The sequence below is a fragment of the Stegodyphus dumicola genome, chromosome 5 (assembly GCF_044657685.1).
Source record: "Stegodyphus dumicola isolate Sdum_Otavi_A_Nest chromosome 5, ASM4465768v1".
Taxonomy (NCBI): domain Eukaryota; kingdom Metazoa; phylum Arthropoda; class Arachnida; order Araneae; family Eresidae; genus Stegodyphus; species Stegodyphus dumicola.
In genome coordinates, this window is record NC_140772.1 from 126,360 (window position 1) to 138,606 (window position 12,247).

Sequence of the window (12,247 nt, forward strand, 5' to 3'; positions counted from 1 at the left end):
ACCTAACCTTTTTCCTACACAAATTAAACATGGTGTTACACATTTTATTTCGACTGTTGGTCAACCCGTTTATTCAAAGGCACGACAGCTCGATCCAAAACGCTTAGCTATAGCTAAAGAGGAATTTAAATTTATGCTTGACAATGGAATAATTCGTCCATCAAACTCCCAGTGGTCAAGCCCCTTGCACCTTGTTACGAAAAAGGATGGTTCATATCGTCCTTGCGGAGACTACCGACGATTGAATGCGCAGACGATACCTGATCGATACCCAATTCCTCGCATTGAAGATTTTCATCATATTTTAAGAGGTACAAATATTTTTTCTAAAATTGATTTATTCAAAGCTTATTTTCAAATTCCCATTGCAGAAGAAGACAAATGTAAAACGGCTATCATCACTCCTTTCGGTTTATACGAATTTAATGTAATGAGTTTCGGTTTAAAAAATGCTCCTGCAACGTTCCAAAGATTTATTCACGAAGTCTTTAGAGGATTAGAATTCGTTTTTCCCTATTTAGACGATATACTCATTGCATCCAGTACCCATGAAGAACACGAAAATCACCTTAAATTAGTTTTCGAAAGATTACATACATTTGGGTTAAGAATTAATGTTTCAAAATCTGTCTTTGCTGTTCCCCAAATCGAGTTTCTAGGCTACCTAATTACACCTAAGGGTTCCCGTCCTTTGCCAGAAAGAGTTCAAGCTATTACTAACTACAAACGACCAGAAACAATTCATGAACTTAGAACCTTTCTTGGAATACTTAACTTTTATCGTCGTTATATAAAGGATGCAGCGAAGAATCAAGCATTGTTACATGCGTATCTCAAGGGAGCTAAAAAGAGGGACAAACGTAAAATCGAATGGACTGAAGAAGCTGAAAAACAGTTTGAAACGTGCAAGAATGACCTGGTGAACACGGCACTGTTGTCTTTTCCCAATTCTGAATTACCTCTGGCGTTATTTACAGATGCTTCAGATACGGCGATTGGCTCAGTGTTGCAACAATATGAAAAAAAAAAATTAAGTGATACTCAGCAAAAATATAGCACCTATGATAGAGAACTATTAAGCATATATCTTTCAGTTAGACACTTTAAGCATTATCTAGAAGGAAGAGTATTTACAATTTATACAGATCACAAGCCCTTAATATTCGCCTTTCGTCAAAAACTTGACAAAGCAACACCTAGACATGCTCGCCAACTTCAATACATCTCCCAGGTTTCGACTGATATCAAATATTTAAAAGGTGAGAATAATATTGTGGCGGATACGTTATCTAGAGTTAATGAAATTTCATCGATAGATTATGATAAAATAGCTGATGAACAAACTCAAGATGAAGAACTGAAGAGTTTGCAAACCACTACTTCCTTGAATTTCAAGCAATGTTCTCTACCATCGGGGAAATATTTGTGGTGTGATACATCAACTAAACATGTTCGGCCGTATATTCCTCAGGCTTTCAGAAAACACGTCTTTCAAAGAATTCATGGTTTATCACATCCAGGAATAAAATCGACTATGAAATTAATGACATCAAAATTCATTTGGCCTAACATAAAAAAAGATGTACAGTTGTGGACAAGAACCTGCATTCATTGCCAAAAAGCTAAAATCAATCGGCACACCAAAACAAAATTAGGTGAGTTTGAAGTATCACCAGGAAGATTTTCTGTCATCCATATCGATCTCATAGGACCACTTCCACCATCTAAAGGGAATATTTATTGTCTTACTTGCATAGATAGATTTTCGAATTGGATGGAAGCAATTCCTTTAGAAAATATTTCTGCTGAGAACGTCGCAAGAACCTTTTATAGCAACTGGATTGCGCGTTTCGGAACGCCAAGTAAACTCATTAGTGATCGTGGATCCCAATTTAAAAGTGATACATTACGAGCTTTGTCCAAAATCTGTGGCATCAATTTACAACACACTACTGCCTACCACCCCTCGTGTAATGGCAATGTTGAGCGCCTTCATCGAACATTGAAAACAGCATTAAAAGCCCACAACAACATATCTTGGACGGACACGTTACCAACAGTACTTTTGGGTTTGTAAACTATTCAACAGCACTATTCAAGAAGATACCAATCATTCTATTGCGCAAGTAGTTTATGGCCAGAGTCTCAGACTTCCTGGCGAGTTTTTCAGCGAACCAAGTATCCAGACAGCATCGGAGACTTTTGCTAATAAACTCCAGAAACAGATGGAAGTTGTTGGACCGAGACTAATTCGTAAAAATTCATCTGAACAGATATTTGTCCATAAAGACTTAAAAACTTGTTCTCATGTGTTTCAGCGAATAGATCGGATAAAAAAAACCTTTGGAACCTCCTTATGAAGGACCATTTCCTGTTATTGATCGCAAGGACAAATATTTTACTATTAGCACAAAAGGAAAACATGTTAATGTATCCCTGGATCGCCTGAAACCAGCATATATTTTAGCTGAGGAAAATTCTCAGTTGATACAACCTGACTACAGTAATTTGCAGAGACCGGACTCAAATTCGGATGTGAATCAAAAACCTTCTCGCACAGGCAGAACTATACGTTTACCTGTTAGATTCAAGGACTGACTAAATTATTTTGATAGTGGTTAACACTGCAATACTAGTTACTACCTATTTCTCCATCTTCGTAACGTAACTTAGTTACTGGTGGGGGAGTAGTGTAGTGGCCCAGTTATTGCATGAGAAATAATTATTTTTTATTTCATATATTTGTTCATGTGTTTAATTATTTTATAAAATTAACTTTAATATTTTGTTAATATTCATATTTATATTTAAATTTCTTTATGCTGAATGGCAATTAGTTCTAGTTCTGATTCATGATTGCTAGGTTTTGGTTTCAAAACGTTGCTCGTAGCGTCGCATTTCGATAGCTGGAAAATAAAATGCAATAACTTAGCTATTTGTTTATAATTCATGCTGTTACTAGTCATAAATTAATTTTAAACATTAGTAGCCAAGGCTACAGCGTCACCCCTGATCAACTTCTTCGCAACTGAAGACTTTGCACTTTTATTACAAATGCATACGACTTTTCCAGTTTATGGAATTTAACGAACTTTTACAGGTCCTTAGGGGATTGATAAACATGTAGTGGTAAAGGCCCTCGGGTCGAACACTACTTAACGAATAATGATCTCTGATCTCCCCGTTGAATCACTATTATAAATGTTCGTTTTACTTTTCAAACTGTTGCCACCAAATGTTAGAGTCTTGCATTATATTTGAAGAAATTAAATAATGAAAAATTAGAGTAGCTCCTAAACACTATACCATCTGGGGGGCAAGATCTTTTTATTATAAATTAATTTTAATAGAAAAGTTATTTTAACATATGTGAGTTTAAGAAAAAAGAGCAGGGAAAATTTCCCAAAAACGCAAGCACGTGAATTTTGGCAGCATAGTTTTGTCGAAAATTGCGCGATTTGGCAACGTTGAAACGTAAAGCTGATTCGCTGGTTGTGTTTGCGCCAATGAACAAATGTGTTATTTACCGTGTGCTTTTCTTTTTAAAAGTTCCGAGACTTCAATGGATATTGATGCGGGTGATGAAGAAGAACGCTTCAAAAGGCTTGCTGTGTATGTATTCACTTATATATATATTTTTTCAAATACACAAAATATTGGTAAAAGTTTACAATTGGGTGCCCCTTGTTTTTTGGCGATTCTTTTTTTGATGCCAAGATCGGCACCAGGAAGATACAATTTCTTGATGGTCGCTACACAAAACAAAAATAAGAAGTCAAAGAATTGTACAGACTCTGTGTCCATGAACACATTGATCTGTTTTCACTTAAAAAAAAATCCTAGAATTGCACAAACTAGGCATTGCGCACTGCCTTAAATTTGCCCATGTACACATCAATCTATTTTCATTTAAATAAAATCAGGAAGCTAAAACAGAGTTAAAACTATCATGGTAACCAGAAGTAAGGTTTCATCGCCAAAATTTAAAAAAGTTGTCGTGAAGCGAAGGGGCACTCAGTTCTACGCTAGAGCGAAAATATTTATATTCGTGATCTGTTTGTATGTAGGAATTCAATATACAATTAAAGTAAAATGTTTGATATCCAAATGTAATCGAATATGTGTAGTTTCCTAAAAAAGTGCCAGAATATTTAAATGTGCGAAATTAAAAGTATAAAATGTTAGTTTCCTTGAATTATGCGTTTTCTTAGTCTTCATTTTACAATAAATCCAGATGTTAAGTATAAGTTCAAAAATAGGCTGACTATATTTTCGTCATGTCACATGTTATATTAAGTTGACCATTATTCTTCAGAACTGTATGTTTAGCTTAAAATGCTCGTTAAAAATGGGACAAAATGCCATAATGCACAAAATACCTTAGATGGAGCTCACACTGTAAATAAACTAGAAACTCTTAAATTTGTTATTAGTTTGCAAGTAGAAAAAGGGAATTTTTTAGTAAAATTTTTGGTGAATCTTCGGATTATGGTAACTTGGCGAAACTTTGGCGACCATCCCTGCTACAGCAACCTGCTAGTTTTTTTTTTTTTTGGATGCCATTTTGTTTTCACGAAGTAAAGCCATGTTTTATTTTATTTTTTTTTTTTACTCAAAATTTTTTCCAACAATCTGCTAGCCGAATTACGCTTATGCTAGAACTTTTATGGAACAAAAGTGCTTAATCATGACGAAGATTAGGTGCGAAATTGGGAGGAAGTGTAGAATCGCCCACTGCTTGCTGCGTTTTTAAGAATTGCATATACACGATATCTATGTACACATCAACCTATTATAACTTAAAAAAAATCCCAGAATTGCACAAAAATGGCATTGTGCACACTTTGGTATTGCGCACACAAAAATGACTTTATCCATGTACACATTGACCTATTTTCACTTAAAAAATAAAAATTAAAAAAAAAAAAAATTACAAAAATCCAATTCTTCTTACTCTTGTAAAAAGCACCAAACAAATAAGTGGGCGATTCTGCACTTTAGCAGCGAAATTGTTTCTAAGTGCTTATTAGCTAAAATCCTGTTTGGAATTTTCCGGAAAATGTCACATGACATGTCTCATGATCTCTCATTTCTCTGAGACAAAATAATCTGTGATTCGAACTGTGTACTTCTCAGATTATTGCTAAAATCCTAGCTAGTAACCTTTATCACCTTACCAAAATGTCACCAAACTACCTGTTACCATGTTCCAAAGATTAACCAAATTTTTGAAATGATCTTTCTGAAAATTTCTAAAATCATGTATTTAACAGCTTTTGACACTATAACATATTTTCTGAAGCAGGGCAGAATTTGAAAGGTGAAACCTCTTGGAAAACACACAAAGATGTCTTGTAGAATATAATACAGTATTATCAATTAATTACATAACTGCTTTTCTCTTACTTGAAGCAGAACTTTACTAATCTTGTGAGATATTTAGTCCAAGACAATTTAATTATAATATTGGGTACTTTTCCATTTCGCCGGCGCAAATCTCGCCAAGCAGACTTTATTGGCAGCAACATACAGTATACACATAAAAAATTTAACCAATGTTAGTTTTAAGAATTTTTTATTTTGAAGGCATAAGCATTTTAGTATGGTTTAAAATTTTGTAAAAAACCAATAAATAAAGACAATAAATTTGTAAAAAGACATTAATTTAAGAATTTACTTTGCTTTCATCCTGATTCGCCGGTTCATATCACGTGACCCCAAGTGATCTTATCTCATGTAAACTACGCTACAAAAATATAATTCTCTCAGTAATTATCTACATTAATTTCAAGTTAAATCTTATGGAATACAAGTTCAAATGCAAGAATTATTTTAATTCGTACGAATAGCTTACTCAGAAATTATGTAAAACCGCAGTGCTTTACTTCGCTAGTGCATTCTCATTAGATTTGATGAATTTAACCCTTGATTTTCCTTTTCTATATCTTTGCGTTCAGGTGAGTGGTGTGATTGCATCGTAATTAATTACCGCGAATGGTCTTAGGGCAAAAAATTTAACTATCTTGTAAAAATTCTATGTAATTGTATGTCAGTATTGAAAGAAACAATCAATCTGATAAGAAATGGCTGCGACTTGTTTTGAAAATGAAGGGTAAAAGTTTGCCAGCGAAGATATTCCGTTTGGCATCAGTTGTACCATTATTGGCGACTTTATCGTTTGTGCCGGCAAAACGGAAAAGTACCTAATATTATTTTTCAAACTTAGGTATATTTATATTGTAATAGATGAGTAAGAATTAAGGATACAGTGGATATTTAGCTGAAATATGCTAATCAGCCTAAATGCTACTATTTATCCAGTAATGTTAAATATTTAGGAAGAGAAAAATTTCCACACTTTTTTTTAATAATTCAGGATCTTTATTGATTATTTATAATGGGGATATTTCCATTCTATTTTATTTCTTTCTTCCTTTTAAATAGTCTTAAAATTTGTTTTAATTAAAAATAAATAAAAGTTGTAGATTGATAGAAGCTTTCCGTAATGTGAAACAACCTTTCCATGAATACGTTTCTTCCCATAATGTTATGCGATTGCAACTTTAAAATATTAGATTATGTTAATTAAAATTTGGGTAAAATCCTATAAGAGCCCTTGCGACAAACTGGGAGAGTGCAGAATCACCCACTGCTCCGCACGTTTCTCAAAATTGCCAACTTGAAAATAGCAAGTAAAAAAATTGGGGTAGAGTAGACTTTAAGGTACCCCTTGTATTATGGTGAAGTTGTTGTTTGATTTATCACCAAGTTGTTGTTTCATTTATGGTAGCCTGAGTAGTTGAATGTTATGGAAACCCTATTGTGACATAATCAGGTGCATGATTCTGGGAAATTTTGAATCATGGGATGTTTTGTAAGCGTTTTTGTGGTGTGTGTTGGTTTGATTCTTTAGACAGTAGAATGGCCGAATGTAGTAAGATTAATTTGAAGTTTCTGTACAATTTGGAGCAAAAGGGGAAAAGAGCTTTAATTGACTGGTGTGTAAATGTAGGTTTACTTAGTAGCCATTATAAGTGTTTTGTATGTAGGAAGGATATGCGTCTAGTCGAACGTAAAAATCGTTTAGATGGATTTGAATGGGTTTGTAGGAAGAAAAGTTCAGATGGTCACTATGTGAAGTGTTCGATCAGAAAGAGTACCTGGTTTGAAAAAAGTCATTTGAGTATGATTGATATTTTGATTTTTACGTGGCTCGGGGTGTACGAAGCGAACTCGAAAATCATGGTAAGTGAATATTTGCTTTTGGTAGTGCTTAAATATATAACATGTTTTTTCTTTTCTATGTTATTTTATTTTTTGGTTTAAAATGTATTTTATTGAGATTTTGCATTTTTTTCCCCTATATTGTAGAATTTGGTGCTCCTTTGACTTTTTAAGTGTAAATATATCAATGTGTACATGGACAAAGTAAAGGGAGTGTGCAATGCAAGTTTGTGCAATTCTGGGATTTTTTTTAAGTGAAAATAGGTCGACGTGTACATGGATAAAGTTAAAAGAGTGCACAATGCTATTTTTGTGAAATTCGGGGATTTTTTTTTTTTAAGTGAAAATAGATCGACGTGTACATGGATAAAGTTCGTGAAATAATGAAGTATTTATGACCTAAAGGGTATCAAAATTTACAAAAAAAAAAAAAAAAAAAAAAAAAAAAGAAGAAGCTTAGTATTGATTTGTTTGCCTTATTAAACATTTCTCTCAATGCAAGTTGTTTAAGTTGCTCCGTTTGTTGCGCTAATACATTCTCTTTAATTCTGTAGACAGGCATAATCCTTTGCTTAGTTACATTGTTGAAGTCCTGTAACTGCTGTTTCGAGAATTCCGATTAATTTGTCAATCAAAATTTTCTCGTTGTCAGTAACTTCTCTGTCACTTTCTTCACTATCAGTAGCGTATTTTCTGGATCTAGAACTATACTACAGATTTCGCCATTCATTAATTGATTGATGATTGAGAAGGATTGTCATCACAATGAAAACTTCTTTTATATCATCCTCATTTATTACAGCTTGTCCACATTTCTTTACAAAATCCGTTAATTGGAAAATTTCGCCTTTGTTTTGCTATATCCGAAAACCTTTAAAATTAGTGGCTATCATCATCAAATTTAGCTATCCTTCACTGTACATATTTGGCTATGCATCATGAGCTTGGCGACTAACGACAAGTTGTTCTGTTAAATTTTATCTTGCTTCTATCACGCACTGAGACAATTATGCCTGAATTATATTAGTTTTGTTATTTATCATACTTATGTCTATTTCTTTCACGTGCTTAAGGCTTATTAGAGTTCTGAATAAATAAATTCCCACATATATTTCAGCCTTATTGAAGGCCGGCGCTAGATATCTTACCGCCTGATGCAGTCTCTGTGGGTCCTAAATTCTCCGAGTCTCTGCAGCCATACGAGCCCTGGTGCTGGTTCTGGGTTTATGTGAATAACAAATCAATTATTCTTAATTCAAATAGCCATAAATTTAATCTTTGAGTCTATGAGTATCATCAACAAAATCTATTTTTATCACATGGAAAGAAATGTTTGGTAAATGTTTCCTCGTAAACAATTTTTTAGCACATTTAACTTAAATCTGTAATCATCGCCAAGCGTAATGTCAACATATAAGGTTACCATACACCTTTATTATTCAATTACTAACAAGAAAAATTGGGTACTTTTCCGTTTCGCCGGCGCAAATCTCGCCAAGCAGACTTTATTGGCGACAACAGACAGTATACACATAAAAAATATTAAAAAAATCTTAGTTCTAAGAATTCATTTTTTGAAGGCATAAACATTTTAATATCACTTAAAACTTTATAAAAAGCCGATAAATAAAGACAATAAATTTGTAAAAAGACATTAATTTAAGAATTTACTATGCTTTCATGGTTCAAAATCCTAATTCGCCGGTTTATATCACGTGACCCCAAGCTATCTCATCTCACGTAAACTACTCTACAAAAATCTAATGCTCTCAGTAATTATCTACATTAATTTCAAGTTAAATCTTAATTTGGAACACAAGTTTAAATGCAAGAAATATTTCAATTCGTACGAATAGCTTACTTAGAAATTATGTAAAACTGCAGTGCTTTACTTCGCTAATGTATCCTTATTAAAATTGATGAATTTAACCCTTGACTTTACCTTTTCTATATTTTCGGCTTCGGGTAAGAGCTGTGATTCCATCCTAATTGACTTAACTACTGAAAATGGCCTTAGACATAAAACTGAACTATCTGATAAAAATTCTATGTAATTATATGCCAGTATTGAAAAAACCAATCAATCTGATAAGAAAAAGCTGCGACTTGTTTTGAAAATGAGGCGTAAAAGGTTACCAGCGAGAATATTCCTTTTGGCATCGATTGTACCATTATTGGCGACTTTATCGCTTGCGCCGGCAAAACGGAAAAGTACCAAAAATTGTTTAGGCATCGCTACATGAGTCATTACTGAAGTTGTCATGTTTTGATAAACATGCGGTGATGAAAGGAAAGTATAATAAATAATGATTCCCAAGGTTGGCGTCAGATCAATGATGTATCTATGTGGAATGTTTCAGTTTGAGATGTGTACCATAAAGCGGATACGCAGGAATGAAACCAAGTTACTGATCCTGATCGTACATATTTATGCTAAAAGTTTTGTTTCTTCAATAACAATGTATTTCATTTAGTGTCAAAGTGAAATTAAGAATTGGCACACTCCAGATGTTTTATTATGCTCGGAGGGGGGTGGAATCAAATGTGCATGCGTAAAACTTAGGAGAAAAATGTTGTTGGTGGTTTTGAGGTCCGGATTTTAGATCATTTCGGATAATGGACGTCTGGATTTCAGACTTTGTACTGAATTTCTTATTTATTTTGATTAATATAGCAATTGGATTATATGGATGATCTTTAACTTTGTTAGAGATTTCTTGCTGGTAACTTTATGCTTTCTTGACTACTGTTATTATAATGACTTTTGAAATTGCTTGTTTTCATGAATGTGTTTGATTGATTTAGAAATTCTGAATTTTCATCCACAGAGAACCCGTTGGCGCCGTTGCTGTTTTACTCGCCAAGTTCACCTATGGTTGATGGGCGTTGGTTATGAGATATTAAAACACATGGAAGTAAGCCGCGTAAACATGATATTTAAAGAATATAATCAAAGTAATTAAAGAATAAGTAACATAAATTCACGTTAGCAGAGAAAACAATATATTAAGCATACGAAAGTGAAAATTCAAAATTAACTGGTTAAACACGATGCACGAAAATAAATTTGTATTTAATTCAAGTTAGCACAGAAAACAATATGTAAAGCTTAATGGAAGTAGAAAAATCATGTAATATTGAGCTTTGTAATAATGACCCTTTTTCTTGGCAATTTCTTGGGAAAATTGAGATCTGTCTTTGAATATCTTTCAGTATTATAAAATTCCAAAATATTTATGTTTTTAACAGTGCAGTTTCTAAAGAAATTGTGAATTTACGATTAATATCTTCATTGCATAATTTTAAAGTACTTCCAAAACTACGATTGAAAATCCATTATGATCGCATAAATGAAATGAATAGATATTCTCATTTAAATAGAAACTTAATTGCAACTGATTACATAAAAGTTTTTTTAGTAATAAATTATATTCTGCTCTGACTTATTTTTTTAAATTTTATGTATATGTTCATGTATTGCACGAAAAAACCAACATATTAACTTTACATTTGGCATATCGATTTTTATTAAGACTTGCTTTTTTGCATGTAACCAGGGTTCATAGCGGTCCTTATAAGTGCTTATAAGTCCTTATATTTGAAAATAAAATATAAAGGCCCTTATAGGTGCTTACTTTTTCTTTAAAGCCCTTATTTTTTTGTTTTTAGTGCTTATTTTTTGCTTTTAGTGCTTTTTTTTTAATGAACGCGCTATTTTCCCCCTACCAAAGCCGAAACTAAATAAACAACTTTTCTTAATATTGAATGTCAGGTGGTGAATCATACTCCCGGAAATAGCTTTTCCCCCTTTCTCTGCATTAACATAACCTTTGGTGCGCACAAAGAGTACAGACAGGTGCCCGTCGTTATATTGGTCAAAGAATTGCGAAAGCAGTAGAAAATTTCGGTACATTCGGCATTCTTTTCCTCTCACCCAAATACTATACACGTTTAAATTTCTATCCAGATCTTAATAATTTGCATTCTCGTTCCGCTCAGTTCATATTTGTGTTTATTATGATCATTATGCTTATATTATGAGTATATGTATGAATGTTTATAATAACAGTTGCAGTAACTGCTGAAGTATAGTAAACTTCCAAAAATGGTTGTATTTTAACACAGCGTTTTAGGAATAATACTCGGAATGGCTTAAATAAAGGGAAAGTAATCGAATAGTCAAAATAATTTAATTTTTTTTGGCCAATACATTATATAGTGCGAAGATTGGGAGGTTCTCCCCTTTCTCCGCAAAATCTCAAATATTGAAACTGTTACAAGTTCGCTGCAAAACAAGCAACGGACTTTTTTTTTTTTTTTTGTCACTTTCCAATCTGGATTGAATAGGACTAAAAGTTCTGTGGTCTACCAACCCAAGCGAAGAATGATTCTATTGCGGAAATTTAACGCCGTCTGTTGAAAATTAGAATGAAAAACACCCCAGTTACTCATATTTAGTTCTTTATTCTCCCAATTTCAGCAGCTGTTGATTCCGATTGCGTAATATCACGTAGGGAAGAATTATGGCACACGTATTGTGCAATAACGTTTGCGATATTTCGCAGAGATAATTAATTAATTAATTTTGATGTTCTGTTTGAGATTTGTTTATGAACACTTAAAAGAGTTTTACTGTGCTTGCTAAGCAGAATATTTTTCAGTTCCATTGGTTTATTTTTATATGATTCACATATCAAAATGTCAAAAGCATTTATTTAGCGGAAAAATCTAAAAAGTGGCTACAGTCAACCCCCCCCCCCTCCGCTCCTCTTTTTCAAGTTACGCTCAACTGTCCGAATATTCGCCAGTTTCCAAGTATGCGGCTTAGTTAAGCTTTTACTGTTAAAGGATGACTGCATGAAGCAAATTTCTGTCTTCTGATTTCAGAAATGTTCCTCTTTTTTACTTAAATTACTTTGCTTGCAATATCTGTTAAGAGAAAACTGATATACAATGAAAATTTAGAAAATATTCAGAATTTAGATTTAAATTATTTAAATATTAATATGAGTGGAAAAATAAA

General features: G+C 33.1%; 1 protein-coding gene across 8 annotated transcripts in view; it reads left to right on the forward strand.

Moving 5' to 3' along the window:
* The first annotated feature begins 3,456 nt into the window (after positions 1-3,456).
* The window catches only part of LOC146996995 (cullin-5-like), a 332,836-nt gene continuing 324,045 nt past the window's right edge, over positions 3,457-12,247 (forward strand). For 3 of the 8 annotated variants that reach the window (XR_015041051.1, XR_015041050.1, XM_085816413.1), the window contains exon 1: positions 3,475-3,612. Coding sequence is in view for 4 of the 8 variants with exons in the window: in XM_085816413.1 (XP_085672539.1) it covers positions 3,515-3,612 (98 nt within the window). In the remaining 4 variants the exon portion in view is untranslated. Of the gene's footprint in view, positions 3,613-12,247 lie in introns of all 8 variants that reach the window. The other 5 variants (XR_015041052.1, XR_015041053.1, XM_085816412.1 and 2 more) reach the window with 4 other exon arrangements.